This window comes from Artemia franciscana, chromosome 6, assembly GCF_032884065.1.
Source record: "Artemia franciscana chromosome 6, ASM3288406v1, whole genome shotgun sequence".
NCBI lineage: Eukaryota > Metazoa > Arthropoda > Branchiopoda > Anostraca > Artemiidae > Artemia > Artemia franciscana.
In genome coordinates, this window is record NC_088868.1 from 13251061 (window position 1) to 13275487 (window position 24427).

At 31.7% G+C, this 24427-nt stretch overlaps 1 protein-coding gene across 3 annotated transcripts in view; it reads right to left on the bottom strand.

The window, feature by feature from the left end:
* The window catches only part of LOC136028074 (uncharacterized), a 295077-nt gene that overhangs the window by 64390 nt on the left and 206260 nt on the right, over positions 1-24427 (bottom strand). For all 3 annotated transcript variants that reach the window (XM_065705682.1, XM_065705681.1, XM_065705683.1), the window contains one exon: positions 15609-15705. In XM_065705682.1, coding sequence (XP_065561754.1) covers positions 15609-15705 — 97 coding nt within the window. The remainder of the gene's footprint in view (positions 1-15608; positions 15706-24427) is intronic.

The following is a 24427-nucleotide window of genomic DNA, read 5'->3' on the forward strand; positions in this document are numbered from 1 at the left end:
TGTTACACTATCTTTACCGTTACACCGTTACCCCTTATTATTGTTATAAAAGAAAAAACACTAAAAAAAACTAAAAAAGGTAAAAAACTAAAAAAAAAAACTAAAAAGAAAAACAAAAAAACTGAAAATCTTAAAAAAAGTATAAAGAAGAAAAAAACTAAAAAAGAAAAAATAACCAAAAAAGAAAAGTAAAAAGATAAGAAACTAAAAAAAGAAAAAAACTAAAAACTAAAAAAGAAAAAAAAGAAAAAGAAAGGAGAGAAAAACTAAAAAATAAAAAATAATGAAGAAAAGAAAACTAAACTAGGAAAAATTGAAAAAAAAATCTACACAAAACAAGCGAAAAAAGTATAGCGTGATGATTATTTAAGAAAATCATCACGATGGTTCATACCTGCCCGGAGGACTTTTCCGATATTATTTACATTTAAGTAGCACCAGATTTTCAAAATTTAAAGAATATATTTAATTTAATATTATAAAATTTAATTTTATAACACCTACTTTTCATAGATATGGAATCCATGACACATGTCTCTTATAATAATCTAAGAATTTGTTTGATTTTCCAGAAATCCCTTCACTGATGTGCTTTCGTAGTAGGCTGTGCTTAATATCTAATATTAACAACAATTAGGCGCACCCTGATTTAAATTTGTCAGATGGCCGCAAAGCATCATTCTCCTCAGTTTTTACCAAAGCCAGGTTTCAGGTTGTTTATATAAGCTATAAAAAACGATATTTTTTCCAAGCTTATAGTTTTTTTTCAAATTTTCATCCAATTGCTATACTCTTTTTGTTAACATAATTTTTGTTTCTGTTACCAAACTTTTTAAATAATTTACAAACTTAATGGTTTTATCGCCAACACTTCTGTTAGCGACAAAATCATTTGTCGCCTGACAGGAAAATGTCAGCAAGTATCCTTAAACACTTTTTGGGAAAAAATCTAGTAATAACGTTGTAGTCAAAAGAATAATAAACTATTGACAACAAAATATGGTGAAAAGTGGAGCAATTGCGGCTTTGACAAAAAATTAGTCTTTGATGCAAATCAGAAATTCTGACTTCCAAGCTTGAGAGTTTCTTTTTTCAACTTTTCATCCAATTATTATGCTTTTTTTTAATTTGTTAACACAATTTTTGTTTCTATCACCATTTTTTTTAATATTTTACGAATATAATTATTTTTGTTGCCAAAACTTTTGTTGCTACGAACTAACAGGAAAATGTCAGCAAGTATCCTTAGTAAACATTTTTTGGGGAAAAATCTAGTAATAAACTTGTAGTCAAAAGAATAACAAACCCTTAACTACAAATTATAGTGAAAAGTGGAGCCATTGCGGCTTTGACAAAAAATTAGACTTTGATGCAAATGAGAATTTCTAACTGCTGCGGAGTTGTGGGGTGGCGATGGAAGAATTGTGGGGCTAAAGAGTTTAGGGCTAAGGAGTTGTGGGTGCTGATTTGCGTATGTTAAAATTTGTGTGGTAAAGAGTAATGTGGTCACCGTCATAATTTTAGTTCCTCCAAATCTACGTTTATAGGTGACTCTAGTGAAAAAAAGTAGTGCTAAAGAATTGATAGAAAATGTTGATTTTGTTTACTAAAAAGTAGAGAAGCTGAAAAGTCAATTCAGCACTATAAAAATACCATCAAACTGTAAAAATCTAATTTGAAATAAATCTTCATCGCCTACATATACTTTCGCAGTTTGGCTTCCTTTGGCACTAGGACCCTTTTTTCTGTTTTTGGTCTGTGATGGTTTATTTTTCTTATTTTTAATATCTTAATTCTACTTTAATTTTTTCCCCTATTTTTGAATCTCTCGTTTTGCTGATTGCTCAATGTATCACATTTGTACAATATTTATGTACAATACTATGTACAATATTTATGTATTCAATATTTATGTATGTTTAATCACTATGCACAATATTTAACAGCTTTTTCTTTTAAATTCTCTATTTTATAGTTGAACTTCAAATTCCTTTGTTTTTTCATGCTCAGTCACTTTGTCATTAAATCTTTCCTAAGAATAATCCAAAAACAAAGTTTCAATAATGAAGGTGATCACAGAGGCCAAAATAAACTTAAAAACATTCAGTGGAAAAATCTTGCTAATTTATATTCTAATAAACAGTGAAAAATTCGTAAATATGATAACCAGCCGAAAAATAGAGGCTGTTAAAATAGTAGCCCTCAATTAGCATTGAGGGCTCAATTAGTAACATCTGCCTAAACATTCCTTTAAAGCTTCATCTTAATATCCTTCATGTATGTCCCGGTGTCCCAGTCTGTGATTTCTCTTTGAGTGTCCCGGGCTTCATTTATATTCCTTGTGTCCTGGTGTCCCGGTCGTCATTTATATCCCCTTGTGCCCCCCGGCGTCCCCGTTGTAGTTGTGTCCCTGTGTCCCGGTCGTCATTTATATTCCCTGTGTCCCGGTCGTCATTTGTATCCCGGTGTCCCGGTCTGTATATACATTCGTTTTTGAAATGGTATATGATGAAATAAATTTTTGTATTTTTCCCCTTTTTTTCTTTTTATTTTTTTTTGGTTTTTACTTTTTTTTTAGTTTTTTTAGTATTTTTTCTTTTTTCTTTTTAGTTTTTTTTTATTTTTTTTAGTTTTGTTTTTCTCCTTTATTTTTCATTTTTTTCCCTTTTTTTCTTTTTTTTCTTTTTTTTTCTTTTTTAGTTTTTTTAGTTTTTTAGCTTTTTTAGTTTTTTTTATTAGTTTTTAGTTTTTTTTTTCTTTTTAGTTTTTTTGTAGTTTTTACCTTTGTTTTAGATTTTTTAGTTTTTTTTTTACTTATGTCCTGGTCGTCATTTATACTCCCTGTGTCCCGGTCATCATTTGTGTCCCGGTGCTTTGTTGATGGTGATTGCTAATCGAACATTCCTTGTGTCCCGGTCACTTTCTCTTTGAGTGTCCCGGTCGTCATTTATATTACCTATGTGCCGGTGTCCCGGTCGTCATTTGTGTCCCGATGTCCCGGTCTGTAATTTCGTCAGTCGAAAACATGACGTCAGTCGACACACAAACATGACGTCACTCGACAGACACACACACACACTCACACAGACAACTTATTTATATATATATACTAGCTGTTGGGGTGGCACTTCGCGCCAGCCCAACACCAAGTTGGTGGGGGCGCTTCGCGCCCCCCCAAGCCCCCCACGCGCGTAAATCGTTACGCGCCATATTAGTTACGCGCCATTGTAGTTGTGTCCCTATGTCCCACCTGTGAATATAGATAGATATATATATATATATGTTTTTAACTACGTAAAACTTGCGAATATACAACATTCTTTGCTGTCCCATTGTCTGTGCATATAAATAGATTGTCAGGTTTACCGACTCTTGAACATACAACATATAATGGTCCATGGGAAAACAATCCGTATTCAGATCTATACCTCATGATTCTGATGATTGCCCTTGAGCTTTGTTGATGGTGATTGCTAATCGACCATTCCCTGTGTCGCTGTCATCATTTATATATCCCCCTGTGCCCCCCGGCGTCCCCTTTGTAGTTGTGTCCCTGTGTCCCGGTCGTCATTTATATTCCCTGTGTCCCGGTCGTCATTTGTGTCCCGGTGTCCCAGTCTGTGATTTCTCTCTTCATTTATATTCCTTGTGTCCCGGTGTCCCGGTCGTCATTTATATCCCCTTGTGCCCCCCGGCGTCCCCGTTGTAGTTGTGTCCCTTTGTCTCGGTCGTCATTTATATTCCCTGTGTCCCGGTCGTCATTTGTATCCCGGTGTCCCGGTCTGTATATACATTCGTTTTTTTAGTTTTTTTTTTCTCCTTTATTTTTCATTTTTTTCCTCTTTTATTTTTTTCTTTTTTAGTTTTTTTAGTTTTTTAGCTTTTTTAGTTTTTTTATTAGTTTTTAGTTTTTTTTTTTCTTTTTAGTTTTTTTTGTAGTTTTTACCTTTTTTTTAGTTTTTTTTACTTATGTCCTGGTCGTCATTTATACTCCCTGTGTCCCGGTCGTCATTTGTGTCCCGGTGCTTTGTTGATGGTGATTGCTAATCGAACATTCCTTTTGTCCCGGTCGTTTTCTCTTTGAGTGTCGTCATTTATGTTCCCTATGTGCCGGTGTCCCGGTCACCATTTGTGTCCCGATGTCCCGGTCTGTAATTTCGTCAGTTGAAAACATGACGTCAGTCGACACACAAACATGACGTCACCCAACAGACAGACCCACACACACACAGACAACTTATTTATTTTCCCCCTGTACCCCTTTTTTTAGTTTTCTTTTTCTCCTTTATTTTTCAGTTTTTTCCTTTTTTAGTTTTTTTCTTTTTTAGTTTTTAGTTTTTTTATTTTTTTTTAGTTTTTGGTTTGTTTTGTAGTTTTTACCTTTTTTTTAGTTATTTTTATTAGTTTTTAGTTTTTTTTCTTTTTTAGGTTTTAGTTTTTTACCTTTTTTTTACTTTTTTAGCTTTTTTTTTTTTGTAGTTTTTGTAAGGTTTGAACCTGGAACCTCTCGAACCTAGAACCTGGAACATACCGCGTTACCAACTCAGCTACATCAGCTTGTATACTTTCGTTTTGAATTGGTATATTATGAAATAATTCAGACGTCATATGCGGACAGACAGACAGACAGACATAACCCACAAACAACTTATTTTTATATATATATAGATATATATATATATATATATATATATATATATATATATATATATATATATATATATATATATATATATATATCTATATATATAAAAATAAGTTGTCTGTGGATGGATGGATGGATGGGTCAGGTGACGTCACCTGAAAAAACTGGATTAGGTGACGTCAAAACTGAAAAAACTAAAAAAAGGCAAAAACTACAAAAAAAACTAAAAACTAATAAAAAAAATAAAAAAGCTAAAAAACTAAAAAAACTATAAAGGTAAAAACCAATAAAAAACTAAAAAAAAAACTGAAAAAACTAAAAAAAGGCAAAAACTACAAAAAAAACTAAAAACTAATAAAAAAAGTAAAAAAGCTAAAAAACTAAAAAAACTAAAAAAACTAAAAAAAGGTAAAAACTAAAAAAAATAAAAAATAAAAAAAAACTAAAAAAAAGGAAAAAACTGAAAAATAAGCTAAAATAAAGGTAAAAACCAATAAAAAACTAAAAAAAAAGGAAAAAACTAATAAATGACGACACTCAAAGAGAAAGCGACCAGGACAAAAGGAATGTTCGATTAGCAATCAACAAAGCACCGGGACACAGGGAGTATAAATGACGACCAGGACATAAGTAAAAAAAAAAAAACTATCTATATATATAAAAATAAGTTGTCTGTGGATCTGTGGATCGTGGATCAGGTGACGTCACCTGAAAAAACTGGATCAGGTGACGTCAAAACTGAAAAAACTAAAAAAAGGCAAAAACTACAAAAAAAACTAAAAACTAATAAAAAAAATAAAAAAGCTAAAAAACTAAAAAAACTAAAAAAAGGCAAAAACTACAAAAAAAACTAAAAACTAATAAAAAAGCTAAAAAACTAAAAAAACTAAAAAAAAGGCAAAAACTACAAAAAAACTAAAAACTAATAAAAAAAATAAAAAAGCTAAAAAACTAAAAAAACTAAAAAAACTAAAAAAAGGTAAAAAACTAAAAAAACTAAAAACTAAAAAAAAAACTAAAAAAGGTAAAAACTAAAAGAACTAAAAAAGAAAAAAATAAATGACGACACTCAAAGAGAAAGCGACCAGGACAAAAGGAATGTTCGATTAGCAATCAACAAAGCACCGGGACACAGGGAGTATAAATGACGACCAGGACACAAGTAAAAAAAAAAATTAACAAAACTAAAAAGAAGGTAAAAACTACAAAAAAACTAAAAAGAAAAAAAAACTAAAAACTAATAAAAAAACTAAAAAATCTAAAAATCTAAATAAACTAAAAAAGAAAAAAAAAGGAAAAAAATAAAGGAGAAAAACAAAACTAAAAAACGAATGTATATACAGACCGGTACACCGGGATACAAATGACGACCGGGACACAGGGAATATAAATAACGACCGGGACACAGGGACACAACTACAACGGGGACACCGGGGGAAACAGGGGGATATAAATGACGACCGGGACAAAAAAACTAAAAAGAAATAAAAACTAAAAACTAATAAAAAAAACTAAAAAATCTAAAAATCTAAATAAGCTAAAAAAGAAAAAAAAAGGAAAAAAATAAAGGAGAAAAACAAAACTAAAAAACGAATGTATATACAGACCGGGACACCGGGATACAAATGATGACCGGGACCCGGGACACAGGGAATATAAATGACGACCGGGACACAGGGACACAACTACAACGGGGACACCGGGGGAAACAGGGGGATGTAAATGACGACCGGGACACCGGGACAGGGAATGGTCGATTAGCAATCACCATCAACAAAGCTCAAGGGCAATCATTAGAATCATGAGGTATAGATCTGAATACAGATTGTTTTCCCATGGACCATTATATGTTGCATGTTCAAGAGTCGGTAAACCTGACAATCTATTTATATGCAAAGACAATGGGACAGCAAAGAATGTTGTATATTCGCAAGTTTTACGTAGTTAAAACCATATATATATATATATATCTATATTCACAGGTGGGACATAGGGACACAACTACAATGGCGCGTAACTATTATGGCGCGTAACGACTTACGCGCGCGGGGGGGCTTGGGGGGGGGCGCGAAGCGCCCCCACCAACTAGGTGTTGGGGTGGCGCGAAGCGCCACCCCAACAGCTAGTATATATATATATATATATATATATATATATATATATATATATATCTTCTATATATATAAAAATAAGTTGTCTGTCTGTCTGTGGATGGATCAGGTGACGTCACCTGAAAAAACTGGATCAGGTGACAAAACTGAAAACTGAAAAAACTAAAAAAAGGCAAAAACTACAAAAAAAACTAAAAACTAATAAAAAAAATAAAAAGCTAAAAAACTAAAAAAACTAAAAAAAGGCAAAAACTACAAAAAAAAACTAAAAACTAATAAAAAAGCTAAAAAACTAAAAAAACTAAAAAAAGGCAAAAACTACAAAAAAACTAAAAACTAATAAAAAAAACAAAAAAGCTAAAAAACTAAAAAAACTAAAAGAACTAAAAAAGGTAAAAAACTAAAAAAAACTAAAAACTAAAAAAAACTAAAAAAAAGGAAAAAACTGAAAAATAAGCTAAAATAAAGGTAAAAACCAATAAAAAACTAAAAAAAAAACTGAAAAAACTAAAAAAAGGCAAAAACTACAAAAAAAAACTAAAAACTAATAAAAAAAGTAAAAAAGCTAAAAAACTAAAAAAACTAAAAAAACTAAAAAAGGTAAAAAACTAAAAAAAATAAAAAATAAAAAAAAACTAAAAAAAAGGAAAAAACTGAAAAATAAGCTAAAATAAAGGTAAAAACCAATAAAAAACTAAAAAGAAAAAAAGGAAAAAACTAAAAAAAAATTTCATCTAAAAAACTAAAAAAAACTAAAAAAGGTAAAAACTAAAAGAACTAAAAAAGAAAAAAATAAATGATGACACTCAAAGAGAAAGCGACCAGGACAAAAGGAATGTTCGATTAGCAATCAACAAAGCACCGGGACACAGGGAGTATAAATGACGACCAGGACATAAGTAAAAAAAAAAAAACTAACAAAACTAAAAAGAAGGTAAAAACTACAAAAAAACTAAAAAGAAAAAAACTAAAAAAAGGCAAAAACTACAAAAAAAAACTAACAACTAATGAAAAAGCTAAAAAACTAAAAAAACTAAAAAAAAGGCAAAAACTACAAAAAAAACTAAAAACTAATAAAAAAAATAAAAAAGCTATAAAACTAAAAAAACTAAAAAAACTAAAAAAAGGTAAAAAACTAAAAAAACTAAAAACTAAAAAAAACTAAAAAAAAGGAAAAAACTGAAAAATAAGCTAAAATAAAGGTAAAAACCAATAAAAAACTAAAAAAAAAACTGAAAAAACTAAAAAAAGGCAAAAACTACAAAAAAAACTAAAAACTAATAAAAAAAGTAAAAAAGCTAAAAAACTAAAAAAACTAAAAAAACTAAAAAAAGGTAAAAAACTAAAAAAAAATAAAAAATAAAAAAAAACTAAAAAAAAGGAAAAAACTGAAAAATAAGCTAAAATAAAGGTAAAAACCAATAAAAAACTAAAAAGAAAAAAAGGAAAAAACTAAAAAAAATTTTCATCTAAAAAACTAAAAAAAACTAAAAAAGGTAAAAACTAAAAGAACTAAAAAATAAAAAAATAAATGACGACACTCAAAGAGAAAGCGACCAGGACAAAAGGAATGTTCGATTAGCAATCAACAAAGCACCGGGACACAGGGAGTATAAATGACGACCAGGACATAAGTAAAAAAAAAAATAACAAAACTAAAAAGAAGGTAAAAACTACAAAAAAACTAAAAAGAAAAAAAAACTAAAAACTAATAAAAAAACTAAAAAATCTAAAAATCTAAATAAACTAAAAAAGAAAAAAAAAAGGAAAAAAATAAAGGAGAAAAACAAAACTAAAAAACGAATGTATATACAGACCGGGACACCGGGATACAAATGACGACCGGGACAGAGGGAATATAAATGACGACCGGGACACAGGGACACAACTACAACGGGGACACCGGGGGAAACAGGGGGATATAAATGACGACCGGGACACCGGGACAGGGAATGGTCGATTAGCAATCACCATCAACAAAGCTCAAGGGCAATCATTAGAATCATGAGGTATAGATCTGAATACAGATTGTTTTCCCATGGACCATTATATGTTGCATGTTCAAGAGTCGGTAAACCTGACAATCTATTTATATGCAAAGACAATGGGACAGCAAAGAATGTTGTATATTCGCAAGTTTTACGTAGTTAAAACCATATATATATATATATATATATATATATATATATATATATATATATATATATATATATATATATATATATATATATATATATATATATATATATATATATATATATATATATATATATATATATATCTATATTCACAGGTGGGACATAGGGACACAACTACAATGGCGCGTAACTATTATGGCGCGTAACGACTTACGCGCGCGGGGGGGCTTGGGGGGGGGGCGCGAAGCGCCCCCACCAACTAGGTGTTGGGGTGGCGCGAAGCGCCACCCCAACAGCTAGTATATATATATATATATATATATATATAGACATTCACTTATAAACGATCTCCTAATTTTCACTCACTGTAGTGGCAATGAACGGCTACATTGCTGCCGTCAACGCTTGTGTCACCAAACTTTTTTTTTACCGCCAAATATGTTCGTCTTAATACTACTATCCTATACAGCTCTGAAAAACGCTCAGTAAAGGAAATACTCGGCAAAAAACGCAAAGTTCGTCTTTTGCCTTCAGTATTCAAGCAATAGCAGGTTATATGATCGGAATGGCTACTGCTTCAAAAGCAAAGATAGTTGTGGTTTCTTATAATTATTTTATAAAATTCGACAAGTTTTCTCAGGCTCACAACTTCTGATCCTTAATTTGACCTGAATGAATTCTACATATTTCGTATTTAGGGAAAAGCCGTAATAAGTCGATTGTTTTGAGGTATGCGTCATAGTTGCAGCGACATAGTAAAGAGTGAAGCCCATTGTGACCAAAAACTTAAAAAATGAATTTTTAAACAGGTTTTTAATTGTGAAGGAATTACTCGATGATGCTGATTTGGCATTGCTAACTATTATATCATGCTTTAAAGTTTAACAAAAATTAATGATAAAAGCAATATTATGAGACAGTGACAATTTGTCTCCCTTCTCTACATTTTGAAGAATGTATATGACAACCTGCATACATTACTATATAACTTAAAACAAGTCAATATCATACTTTATATTTTTTTATTTATTAAAAGTATGTGAACAGTCTATTCTAAAAATCAACATATGTGGTACCTTGTGATAGCGCAGTGGGTTATGCCACGGCTCCAAATGATGTGGCTAAGGTTCAATCCCGCCTGTCGCAAGGATTTCTTAACATTTCCACATTTCGAACATTAATTTAATGTAATTTTTTTCGTATGTTTGAATCAATTTGTTATATCGTTTCCATCTAACTTGAGACAATTTCTATCATGTGAATAAATAAAATACATATTTTTGTCTTCTAAATTTTTAACTTGTCAATTTTATTTTCTTCACATTTGGCCAAAGATATAAGACGTAAATTGACCCAAAAGACACAAGAGCTTTGTTTCACAAAGAAAGTGATACATATTTTCAAATACCGAGATTGGCGTTATTATGTATCTGTTTTAAAAGGAATATGGTTGTGTACTTTTAAATTCTAATAAGTTTCTTCACTTTCTATTTTGTTTTATCAAACAGTTCGTGGTAACGAACTGTAGTAAGGAGCGACCCAGCTCAATAGTAATCAAACCTCTAAAAAATGGAATTATGATATCAATAGCTACATCGAAAGAATCGTATTTTAATGCTGATTCTAAATATATAAGTTTCATCAAGTTTAGTCTTACCCACCAAAAGTTACGAGCCTGAGAAAATTTGTCTTATTTAAGAACAGAGGGGGAAACACCCCCAACAAGGCATAGAAGCTTAACGAAAATCGCACCATCAGATTCAACGCATCAGAGAACCCTACTGTAGAAGTTTCAAGCTCTTATCAACAAAAATGTGGAATTTTGTATTTTTTGCCAGAAGGCAGATCACGGATGCGTGTTTATTTGTTTGTTTGTTTTTTTGTTTTTTTTCCCCCAGGGGTGATCGTATCGAACCAGAGGTCCTAAAATGTTGCGAGAGGGCTCATTCTAACAGAAATAAAATGTTCTAGTGCCCTTTTTAAGTGACCAAAAAAATTGAAGGGCACCTAGGCCCCCTCCCACGCTACTTATTTTCCCAAAGTCAGCGGATCAAAATACTGAGATAACGATTTTGTTCAGCGTAATCGAAAAACCTTATAACTATGTCTTTAGTGACGACTTACTCCCCCACTGTCCCCGTGGGAGGAGCTACAAGTTACAAACTAGTGGTTACATATAGTAATGGTTATTTGGAAGTGTACAGACGTTTTCAGGGGGATTTGTTGGTTGGGGGAGTGGTTGAGAAGAGGGGATATGTTGGGGGAACTTTCCTTGGAGGAATTTGTCATGGGGGAAGAAAATTTCCATGAACGAAGATCAGGATTTCCTAGCATTATTAAAAAGAAACAATGAAAGAATAAATATGAAAAAGTTTTTTTCAACTGGAAGTAAGGAGCACCATTAAAACTTAAAACGAACAGAAATTATTACGCATATGAGGTTCTCAGCTCCTCCTAATACCTCGCTCTTTACGCTGAAGTATTTTTAGTTTTTTCAACTATTTATTCTCCGTCTTTAGTGATTCAGGGGTCATTCTTAATGCATTGGGACAATATTTAAGCTTTAATGTAAAGAGTGAGGTACTAACAAGGGGTTCAACCCCCTAATATCCATCTATATAAAAATAAGTTGCATGTATATCCGTTACACTATCTTCTATAAAAAAAAGGAAAAAAACTGAAAAAAATAAGAGAAATAAAAGAAAACTAAAAAAGAAATAAACTTAAAAAAAACTAAAGAAAAAAACTAAGAAAAAAGAAAAAGAAAAAGAAAACTAACAAAAAGGACAAAAACTAAAAAAAAAACAAGAAAAAAACTAAAAACAAAAAAAAATATGAAAAAAACGAAAAACCAAAAAAAGAAAGGACTAAAAAAAGAAAAACTAAAAAAAAAGAAAAAAGACGAAAACTAAAGAAAAGAAAAAATCAAAAGAAAAAAAGAAAAAAGAAAAAAAAAGAAAAAAAACTAAAAAAGAAAAATTAAAAAAGAAAAACTAAATAAAGGAAAAATTGAAAAAAGAAAAAAAATAAAAATGAGGAAAAAAAAGAAAAACTAAGCTCAATGGCAATTGAGCTTAGGCAATTCAATGGCAATTCAATGGCAATTGCCTCAATGGCGAACTGTTTGATTCCATCTGTATAAATAAATGAAAAAAAAGAAAAAACTAAAAAAAAGAAAAAAATATAAACCAAAAGAAAAAAAGGAAAATTAAATCTATTAACAAAAGAAAAAAAAGAAAAAAAACTAACAAAAAAGAAATGTAGAAAAATAAAAAAGAAAAAAAGGAAAAAACTAAAAAAGGAGCAAAACTAGAAGAAGAAAAGAAAAACTAAATCTACTAACAAAAAAAATATATCCATCTATCTATCTATATATATAAAAAAAATGTAGTGTCGGTTCGACCGTCTGTTACACTATCTTTACCGTTACACCGTTACCCGTTATTATTGTTATAAAAGAAAAAACACTGAAAAAACTAAAAAAAGGTAAAAAACTAAAAAAAAAAAAAAAAAAAGAAAAACAAAAAAAAAGCTGAAAAAGCTTAAAAAAAGTATAAAGAAGAAAAAAATAAAAAAGTAAAAACAACCAAAAAGAAAAGTAAAAAGATAAGAAACTAAAAAAAGAAAAAAACTAAAAAAGAAAAAAAAGAAAAAGCGAGAAAGGAGAGAAAAACTAAAAAATAATGAAGAAAAGAAAACTAAACTAGGAAAAATTGAAAAAAAAAATCTACACAAAACAAGCGAAAAAAGTATAGCAATAAAACGTGAAAAAACACAAAAACTGATTATTTAAGAAAATCATCACGATGGTTCATACCTGCCCGGAGGACTTTTCCGATATTATTTACATTTAAGTAGCACCAGATTTTCAAAATTTAAAGAACATATTTAATTTAATATTATAAAATTTAATTTTATAACACCTACTTTTCATAGATATGGAATCCATGACACATGTCTCTTATAATAATCTAAGAATTTGTTTGATTTTCCAGAAATCCCTTCACTGATGTGCTTTCGTAGTAGGCTGTGCTTAATATCTAATATTAACAACAATTAGGCGCACCCTGATTTAAATTTGTCAGATGGCCGCAAAGCATCATTCTCCTCAGTTTTTACCAAAGCCAGTTTCAGGTTGTTTATATAAGCTATAAAAAACGATATTTTTTCCAAGCTTATAGTTGTATTTTTTCAAATTTTCATCCAATTGCTATAATACTTTTGTTTCTGTTACCAAACTTTTTAAATAATTTACAAACTTAATGATTTTGTCGCCAACACTTCTGTTAGCGACAAATTCATTTGTCGCCTGACAGGAAAATGTCAGCAAGTATCCTTAAACACTTTTTGGGAAAAAATCTAGTAATAATGTTGTAGTCAAAAGAATAATAAACTATTGACAACAAAATATGGTGAAAAGTGGAGCAATTGCGGCTTTGACAAAAAATTAGTCTTTGATGCAAATCAGAAATTCTGACTTCCAAGCTTGAGAGTTTCTTTTTTCAACTTTTCATCCAATTATTATGCTTTTTTTTAATTTGTTAACACAATTTTTGTTTCTATCACCATTTTTTTTAATATTTTACGAATATAATTATTTTTGTTGCCAAAACTTTTGTTTCTACGAACTAACAGGATAATGTCAGCAAGTATCCTTAGTAAACATTTTTTGGGGAAAAATCTAGTAATAACCTTGTAGTCAAAAGAATAACAAACCCTTAACTACAAATTATGGTGAAAAGTGGAGGCATTGCGGCTTTGACAAAAATTAGACTTTGATGCAAATGAGAATTTCTAACTGCTGCGGAGTTGTGGGGTGGCGATGGAAGAATTGTGGGCTAAAGAGTTTAGGGCTAAGGAGTTGTGGGTGCTGATTTGCGTATGTTAAAATTTGTGTGGTAAAGAGTAATGTGGTCACCTTCATAATTTTAGTTCCTCCAAATCTACGTTTATAGGTGACTCTAGTGAACAAAAAGTAGTGCTAAAGAATTGATAGAAAATGTTGATTTTGTTTACTAAAAAGTAGAGAAGCTGAAAAGTCAATTCATAAAAATAGTATAAATAAAAATAAAAATAGTAATAGTATTCATAAAAATAGTATAATAGATGGTATAAAAATACCATCAAACTGTAAAAATCTAATTTGAAATAAATCTTCATCGCCTACATATACTTTCGCAGTTTGGCTTCCTTTGGCACTAGGACCCTTTTTTCTGTTTTTGGTCTGTGATGGTTTATTTTTCTTATTTTTAATATCTTAATTCTACTTTAATTTTTTCCCCTATTTTTGAATCTCTCGTTCTGATGATTGCTCAATGTATCACATATGTACAATATTTATGTACAATACTATGTACAATATTTATGTATTCAATATTTATGTATGTTGAATCACTATGTACAATATTTAACAGCTTTTTCTTTTAAATTCTTTATTTTATAGTTGAATTTCAAATTCCTTTGTTTTTTCATGCTCAGTCACTTTGTCATTAAATCTTTCCTAAGAATAATCCAAAAACAAAGTTTCAATAATGAAGGTGATCACAGAGGCCAAAATAAACTTAAAAACATTCAGTGGAAAAAACTTGCTAATTTAAATTCTAATAAAAAGTGAAAAATTCGTTGAAAAAAGTGAAGTGAATGATAACCAGCCGAAAAATAGAGGCTGTTAAAATAGTAGCCCTCAATTAGCATTGAGGGCTCAATTAGTAACATCTGCCTAAACATTCCTTTAAAGCTTCATCTTAATATCCTTAGCTCGCAAAGTCGCAATAGTTATAGCAGCATTAGTAGCAGTATAAGTATAGCACCTTTGGTTTCTTCAACATCCAAAAGTTTTTTTTTATATACAGCTCTTGCTATGAGCAACCATTTGATAACAACATATATATTACAAGAATAATTAAATTCTTTTACTTTTATAACAACATAATTTATATAACATATTCTATAACAACATAATTAAATTCTTTTACTTTTATAACAATATATATATTACAAGAATAATTAAATTCTTTTACTTTTATAACAACATAATTTATATAACATATTCTATAACAACATAATTAAATTCTTTTACTTTTATAACAATATATATATTACAAGAATAATTAAATTCTTTTACTTTTAATTCCTTGATTCTAATTTATTTTAATGAAGATTTGTTTTAAATTCGACCTAAATAATAATTTAAAAATGTTCTAATTAATGTTTTAAAATGTTTATTTTAGATTTAATTTATAAGTTAATTGTAATTCCGTGATAAAAATAATGTAAGTAAGGAGTGATTCGGCTCAATAGCAACCGAAATTCCAAAAAGCAGAATTTTGATGTACATAAAAGCATCAAAAGTTTTGGCTTATTATGTTCCAAATATAAATGATTCATCAAGTTTAGAGCTACCCATCAAAACCAAAAATAACAGAAAAAATGTATACTATTCCTTGATCTAGTCAACTATTGAGACATACTGCTTCCTGTCAGAGATTGTCGCCAAAAATCAACAAAATTAAGCAAAAGATCCAAGACAAGAAAAACCTAATACAAAAAAAAATCACGAAAAAATAAAATTAATAAAGAACATCTTTGAGCAGGCACTTACTTACAATCATTTTTAATACTTGTTACTTTTTTTTACGACACACCCTGTAATTTTCCCTGGACAATTCCTACATATACATCTGGGTTTGAGAAGAAAAGAAATATAGTACACACCTTTCGACCTCATCACTCCGGCAGTATTATTTGGATTGTCGTACAATGAGATGCGAAAGTCAATTGGAATGTCCAGAGCAGTCGGGGGTTTGTACTCCTAAACATAAATTTTTAAAATATGAATTAAAAGGACCAAAGCAAACAACTAATGAAGCGTCACATATTTTACAGTCGTTAGTCATGATTTTACAGACATGACTATAGACGTGATAACTTGAAAGGCCCAGAGCCATACGAAAAATGCGAGAGAAGTTGCCACCTCTCCACCCCCTTGTGTAAATCTAAGAATTCCATTTATTCTGGCCACACATAGCACACTTCCACCACGGCTGAGTTTTTCATACCAAATGTAGTAGGAACATTTTCGCCACACTGTACCCTCTCGTTCAACGTACTACAGATTTTCAACGCAGGGTATGTCCCATATGTTGTGCACCATTTTTGGGAGTGGCCAATCGTTTGGAAATTTTCTAGTGCTAAGTTCTGGACATACTCAAAGTGATCCATACACACACACTTGTTTCTATGTTCAAGTGTTGTTAGTGGCAGTTCTGGCCTCTGTTGCACCTGGGGCAAAATTTTAATCACCCCCCCCCCGAAAAAAGAAAAAAATCAGACCAAATTTTAACAAAATTTTCATTTATTAATTAAACTCCTATTTATTTTGAATACGAAATATCACAAAAAAACTTAAAATTAATTAAATTCGACCTACTTATCATACTCTTATTTTCAAAGAATTGTTACGAAGATATGAGAAAAATAAAAATTTCGTAAAATTTTCATATACTTACTGCCCTCTGAAGTGGCGGATTGAGGGAGACCTTGCCTCCCAAGCCTATTTCTTGCACCCACACTACTTTTTCTGTTTTTCAATCTCTTTTTTGAATTGTCAATTTGGTCAATTATTGGTGCCCTTGTCACATTGGCCCCCCTAGATTTTGCTTATTGGCACTTTTGTCAATTTGGCCCCAATCCCAAAATGTTGCTCTAGATCCGCCATTGGCCATCTACGCCCTCTACTTTATTTTAATAAAATAAAATTTCAAGTTGTAAATGATTATAACCGTTAGATTGTTTATTTGAAACTTTGCTTCCTTAAAATTTCTGCACCTGGGGCTAGTGCTCCTCCCCACTCCTTCATTCCTAAAACCAACTCTGCGTGTTGTATGCTTTGTCTATAGCCTGTTTCCTGTTAATCAACCTTGAAATCCTTTAATAATTTGTTCAAAAATAGAATCACAATTTTAATTTGTAATCCTACTAAATTTAACTTTCAGCAGGTCTATATTCGTCACCGGCTGGACTAGAATCCTCATCTAGTTAAAGCGACTCAAAAAAAGTAAAAGTATGATGCAATAAGAAACTACAGGTTGACGTTAGTCATTAATTGTTTCACTGAGTAGCAACTGCCATCGCTATTATTTTCTTTAAATTTCTTTTTTACAGCTTTTGCTTGTCCTTATTGTCAACCTAAATAGTTAATGCATATTATATATATTTAGCGTTAGTCCAGGCATTGAATAGAAGAGTCAAGCTAGAAACTTTGTAGAAATTATTGAAAAAAAAGTTAAGAATACAAATATCAAAAATAATAACTGCAAAAGAAAATTCAGAAAACACAATTTTTAATGAATTTGGATACATTATACACATAGACATATATACATTTGGATACATATATATATATAAATATATATATATATATATATATATATATATATATATATATATATATATATATATATATATATATATATAGATAATTTTTTCATTTGCAACAATTAAATAAACAAATATGACAAACCAGTGCCCCTTCCTTGGGGGCATACGTTAGCGCTGACAATGTTACAATGTTACATACACTACGAAAATAAAAACTGACAATGTTACATACATTAGCACTGACAAAATAAAAATGTTTCAAGCCAAAGTAAATACAAGCCGACCAGTATCAGCATAAATATACTAAAAAAAAAAAAAATAATAATAATTCCCCGTAACATATTAAACACAAATCACCTAATCATTTGTTGTTTAATAAAATATTTGAAAACCCATCATAGCTTACATATAAATCCGTCATACCTTTAATCGGACCCAATAATTTTGACAAATTTCAACTTTGCGATTATATTTTGCAACTTTTTAATAAATAGTAAGTTCATTATTTCTGAAAAAATTATTCTCATCACTGCGTCGTTGATTTTTTTTAATAATTTTATTGCACAAAGCCTCCAACTTACTGGAGGTCCCAGGGACTTCTTGCTGTCCGGTTCTAAGCCGGCTTAAGCGCTTCGGTGTAGACTTGAGAAGATATGTTGGTCCCCATCCTGCACTGGTATCCGGGATCACTGCTTTTCTTGAGGCCAAAATAATTTCAAAGATTTAAAGAACATGAAAATTGGAACTTGGAATGTTACGACGTTAAAAAATGACTATCGCATCGACATTTTGACTGACGAATTCAGACGGTTTGAACTGGATTTATTAGGAGTTTCAGAAACTCATATCCCAGGGGTAGGAAGCATGAAATTAGGTGACATAGAATTTGTTTACTCAGGAAGGAAGGATGGGGTACATAGACAGGGAGTAGGGCTCATGATGAATAAGGAAGCTGCTAAGTCTTGTTTAGGCTGGGAAGGTATTAATAATAGAATACTAATTGCTCATTGTATGACTAAAAAGTTTAGGGTATCAGTTATAGTAGTATATGCCCCCATTGAACCAACTGATGGAGATACTAGTGACTCAGATGAATTTTACTTACAGTTACAGGAGCAAATAGACAGGGTACCAGGTAGAAATATGGTGTTTTTGCTAGGAGATTTTAATGCCCAGGTTGGTAGAAATAGGGATAGATGGTATCCTAGCCTAGGTAATTTTGGTGTAGGAAAAGAAAACAGTAATGGCTATAGGCTTTTGCAATTTTGTAGGTATAACAACCTAGTTATAACCAATACGGTGTTTGGTCACAAAATGGCCCATAAGTTGACATGGTATTCACGTGATGGTAAGACAGCAAACCTTATTGATTATGTTATTGTAAACAGAAGACTAGCAGGATCAATACAAGATACTAGGGTGTATAGGAGTGCCGTTATTGATGTTAAAAGTAAAGATCACCATCTAGTAGTGTCTAAGGTTAATTTAAAGCTGAAATTTCGGAAGAGTAACTCCCTCCCGGGAAGTTATGATGTTGGTAGACTTCAGGATGAAAATTTGAGAAAAAAATTCCAGGAAGAGTTGAGTACTAAACTTGAGGGTTTAAAATTTGACAATGTGGAAGATGGATGGAATAATTTCAGAAAAACAATTTGTGAAGTTGCTGATGGTGTCCTAGGGAAGAGTGCTAAGACAGCAACTAGGAATATTAGTGAAAAAGCTTTAGGTTTAATAGAGAGTAGAAGGGGTTTGTATAAGAATTATCTGAGCGATAGGTCGTATGAAAACAAAAGGAATGTAAAGAAAGTGGAGAAAGCATTAAAATATGAACTAAGGAGATGTGAAATGGAGGCGATGGATAAAATTGCTGAGGATCTGGAAGATGCGGCTAGACGGCATAATAATAAAATATTATACTGGCATGTTAATAAATTGAAAGGGAGTAGCCGATCCGGACTAGTCCCAGTTAAAGATAGAAATGGGGTCACAATTAGTGATAAGGAAAAAGTTAAAGAAAGATGGGTGGAACATTTTGAGAATGTGCTAAACTGAGATACAGTTGCAGGAAAAGATATAGATGAAAATGAAAAAGTTTGTGATACCTTGGATGTGAAGGAAGATTTGTTTAGTGAGGAAGAATTAGCAACAGTACTAGAAGGATTAAAAAATAATAAGGCCCCAGGTGCTGATAGTATGATTAATGAGTTCCTTAAATATGGTGGCTCTGAGGTTAGGAATAAGCTACTGAAGATTATGAACATGATTTTTGAAAAAGGGGAAGTACCCAATGATTTTAGGAAAACCTTAATTAAACCACTGTATAAGAAAGGTGACAAGAGTGAATGTCGGAATTATCGAGGCATTAGTCTGGTCTCTGTAGGTAGCAAATTACTGAGTAATGTGATACTTTTTAGACTGAAACATGCTGTAGACAAAGTTTTAAGGGAAGAACAATGCGGTTTTAGAAAAGGTAGAGGATGTGTCGACCATGTTTTCACTCTTAGGTTAATAATTGAGAAGTCCCTTCGTTGTCAAACACCTTTGGTCCTTAGTTTTATCGATTATGAGCAAGCTTTCGATTCTGTTGATAGAACAGCGTTAACAAAGGTCTTATCGTTATATGGTATACCAGAAAAATACATTAAAGTGATTTGCGCTATGTACGAGAATAATACTGCTGCGGTTAAGGTAGGAAATGAGGTTAGCAACTGGTTTTGTATTAAATCAGGAGTTAAGCAGGGTTGTGTTCTATCCCCCTTTATATGGATCATTTTGATGGACTTCGTCTTAAGGAGCACAGGAAAGGCAATTGGAGACCATGGAATCAAATGGGGAGGAAGAACGCTCCTGGACTTAGATTATGCTGATGATTTAAGCATATTAGATGAAAGTGTGAGCAAAATGAATGAATTTTTAGAGGTTTTACGAGTTCAGGGTGCTAAAATAGGCTTGAAAATTAATGTTAAGAAGACTAAGTCACTAAGGTTAGGAATAAGTGAAGATGAACAGGTGACCTTAGGTAACGAAAAGATTGATCAGGTTGGGAGCTTCAGTTACCTTGGTAGTATTATTAGTAAAGATGGTGGGAGCAGTGAAGATGTTAAAAGTAGAATAGCTAAAGCTCAGGGTGTTTTTTCACAGTTAAAAAAAGTTTGGAAGAATAGAAAGATAAGCCTACAAACCAAGATTAGAATATTGGAAGCTACAGTGATGACAGTGGTCAAATATGGCTCTGAAGCATGGACACTCCGAAAAGCAGATGAAAATTTACTAGATGTTTTCCAGAGAAATTGCCTACGGATTGTTCTGGGTACCCGGCTGACTGACCGTATTTCAAACAGTAGGTTGTACGAAAAGTGTGGTTCAATCCCGCTTTCTGGGGCTATAATGAAAGAAAGGTTGAGATGGCTAGGCCACGTTCTACGGATGAAGGATGACAGATTACCGAAGATTGTCCTTTTTGGCCAACCGTCTGGGGCTACACGGAAAGCAGGTCGTCCTTGTCTGGGTTGGGAGGATGTCATAAATAAGGATTTAAAGGAAATGGGAACTTCCTGGGAGGGTGTAAAGAGGGAGGCTTTAAATAGATTAGGTTGGAGGAGGAGCGTGCGTAGCTGTGTTGGCCTCAGGCGGCTTGGTGCTGCAGTGAGTTATTAGTAGTAGTAGTAGTAGCTTATTGCTACATTCTCGTACTGATACTGGAATTGAGTTCCAAATTTTTGACCCAGTTTGACGGATGCTGAAACCCACTCTTGACGTAGGACGAAATTCACATGAAAAATCTGAACGATGAGTGGTTGGATAGTTATGAAATTGGGAATTAGTTGAAAAAATACCAGCGAAATTTGAAGGTAAACTGTTGTATAAACAATCATGACAAATATTAGAAATAGAAATTGTATGAAGTTAATCCAAAGTGGAAATTCCTGAATTCCCATATAACTGTCTAACTGAAGATCCATGCTCAACATTAAAAAGAATTCTCATTGTTTTATTCTGGAGTGTTTGGAGATATTTAAATACAGATGGAAAAATAGAAGCCAAAGCATAAATACAATAAAGAAAATATGGGTGGACAAAAGAATAATAAATTGCTTTTAGAATATTTTTAGGAAAAAATAACGAAGACCTCATAGAATACCAACATTTCGGGAAACTTTTAACGATAGTGTCTTCACAAGTTTATATAATGACAAATTTTCATCTAAAATAACACCAAGGTATTTAAACTGACCAACCCTTTTTAATTCAAGACCGCTCAACAAAAGAGAAAATCCATCTGAAATGAATTCGCGAAATAACATATATTGGCATTTTTATCATTAAGAGCTAGTAAATTCCTTGAGTACCAAAAAGATACACCTTGTAACATGCATTCAAGGGTATGGAAAAGAACAGCTAAGTCCCGGTGAGAGGAAAAAAATACTACATCACCAGCAAAAATAATTATTTTACAAAGAGGCAAAACATCCGGTAAATCATTTATAAAACGAAAAAATAAAACAGGCCCAAGGACAGAGCCCTGAGGTATACCATAATTAGTCTAGAAAGTATCTGAACGAAATTCACAGGATTTATCAATACATTCTAGTCGTCTCCCAGAAACGGGGGAAACCAGAAAGGTAAGATGGAAGAAAATTAACAGTTTGTGATGGAAATCCATAAGACTTTAGTTTCATAAGAAGCAAAGAATGATCTACAGTGTCAAACACTTTAGCGACATCAAGGAAAATTGCCAAAGCATGTTGATCACCATCTAATGAGTCATTTATATTCAATAAAAGTTCATGAATTGCCAATTCAGTTGACTTTCCCTTTATAAATCCATATCGAGAAGTGTGTAATATCTTATTATCGAATAAATATTTTTGTAGTTGACTATTTGCAATTTTTTCCAAAATTTTACTATAAACTGAAAGCAAAGAAATACCTCTATAATCTGAATAACCAGTTGAATTACCGGCTTTAAGTAATGCTATAACATTTGCTTTTTTTAAAAGCTCAGGAAAAATCCCATGTGTAAGTGATAGATTAAAAATAAACTTTGTTTAAGCTTCATAATAATTTTTTTTTTATCTCCTGAGGCGGAATCTCAGAAAAAGTAAAAATCATTTCCGCATGTTGTCCATTACCTGGAATAATAGGGGAATCAGCTGTGCACTCATATAGTCTAGAACCAATATTACTAAAATAATCTCCCAAATCATTTAAAATATCTTTAGGTTGTGTAATTTGTTCCCCATTTATTTCCAGGCAATGTACACTAGTACTCTTATGACTATGAGAACGTATTCCTTTATTTATCATTTGCCATGTCTTTCTCATATCAGATTTATATTCCAGGAATTTATCATTATAGAATTTTCTCTTCCCATGTCTTATAATTGAATTTAGCTTATTCCTATAAACTCTACATTCTTTAAAACATTCGGGTGTCTGCAATTTCAAATAATTCTTAAGCTTTTTATTTTTATGTTTTAGTGATACCAAAATACCTTCTAAAATCCATGGGTCAAATCTCTGTGCAAATTTTCTATGCAAAACACGTGTCGAAGAAGTCCTACCCCGCAGTCGAATCATTTGATCAATAAAATTCGAAAATGCAGCATTTGCATCATCTGAATTATAAACCGATCTTCAATCATGATCCTCAATTAACTGCTGAAGGACTTTACAATCAATCCATTCAAATCGTTTCTTCGAATTATTCCTTATTGAATCACGATGTTGTTTTAAAAAAACAAGTTTTTTAAATCAAAGTAAAGAGCGACATTAAAACTTAAAACGAACAGAAATTACTCCGTATATGAAAGGGGCTTTTCCTCCTCGACACCCCGCTCCTTGCGCTAAAGTTTGATTCTTTCTCGCAACTCTACTTTTTAAAACAATAAAATACTTTAGCGTAAAGAGTGGGGCGTTGAGAAGGAAAAGCCCCTTTCATATGCGGAGTAATTTCTGTTCGTTTTAAGTTTTAATGTCGCTCCTTATTTTCATATAAAAAACTTGTTTTTTTTATTTAATTTCTGAACGTTTTTGAATCAATACATGTTTTGATTTTGGCTCTCCGCAGAGGAATAATAAAACGAAATTTGTATATATTTTTTTTTTCTGCTAAATGGCTTTCTCATAATTTTGATCGAATGATTTTGAGAAAAAAAGAGCGGGGGAGGAAGCCTAGTTGCCCTCCGATTTTCGGTTAATTAAAAAGGCAACTAGAACTTTTAATTTTTTACGAATCTTTTCATAAGTAAAAGATATACGTAACTTATAAATTAGCTTACGTAAAGAACTTTTGTATTCTCATATTTTTATATATGAGGGGGTTCGCCCCCTCGTCAGTACCTCGCTCTTTACACTAAAGCTTAAATTTTGTCCCAATTTATTCAGAATGACCCCTGAATCACAAAAGCCGCAGAATAAATAGTTGAAATTACTAAAAATACTTTAGCGTAAAGAGCAAGGTATTAGGAGGAGGTGAGCCCCTCATACGGGTAATAATTTTTGTTCGTTTTAAGTTTTAATGCTGCTGCTTACTTCCAGCTGAAAAAAACTTTTTCATGTTTATTTTTTCATTGTTTTTATTTAAATAATGCTAGTAAATCCTGCGCCCCCTTCATGGAAATTTTCTTCCCCCATGACAAATTCCTCGATGAAAAGTTCCCCCAGCATACCCCCCTCTTCTCAACCCCTGCCTCCAACCAAAAAATCCTCCTGAAAACGCCTGTACACTTCCCAATAACCATTACTATGTGTAAGCACTGGTCAAAGTTTTGAACTTGTAACCCCTCCCATGGGGACTGTGGGGGAGTAAGTCGTCCCCAAAGACATAGTTATAAGGTTTTTCGACTACGTTGAATCAAATGGCTATCTCAGAATTTTGATCCGTTGACTTTGGTAAAATAATTAGCGTGGGAGGGGGCCTAGGTGCCCTCCAATTTTCTTGGTCACTCAAAAAGGGGACTAGAACTTTTCATTTCCGCTAGAATGAGCCCTCTTGCAATATTCTAGGACAACTGGGTCGATACGATCACCCCTGGGGAAAAAAAACAACAAAAAAACAAATAAACACGCATCCGTGATCTGCCTTCTGGCAAAAAATACAAAATTCCACATTTCTGTAGATAGGAGCTTGAAACTTCTACAGTTAGGTTCTC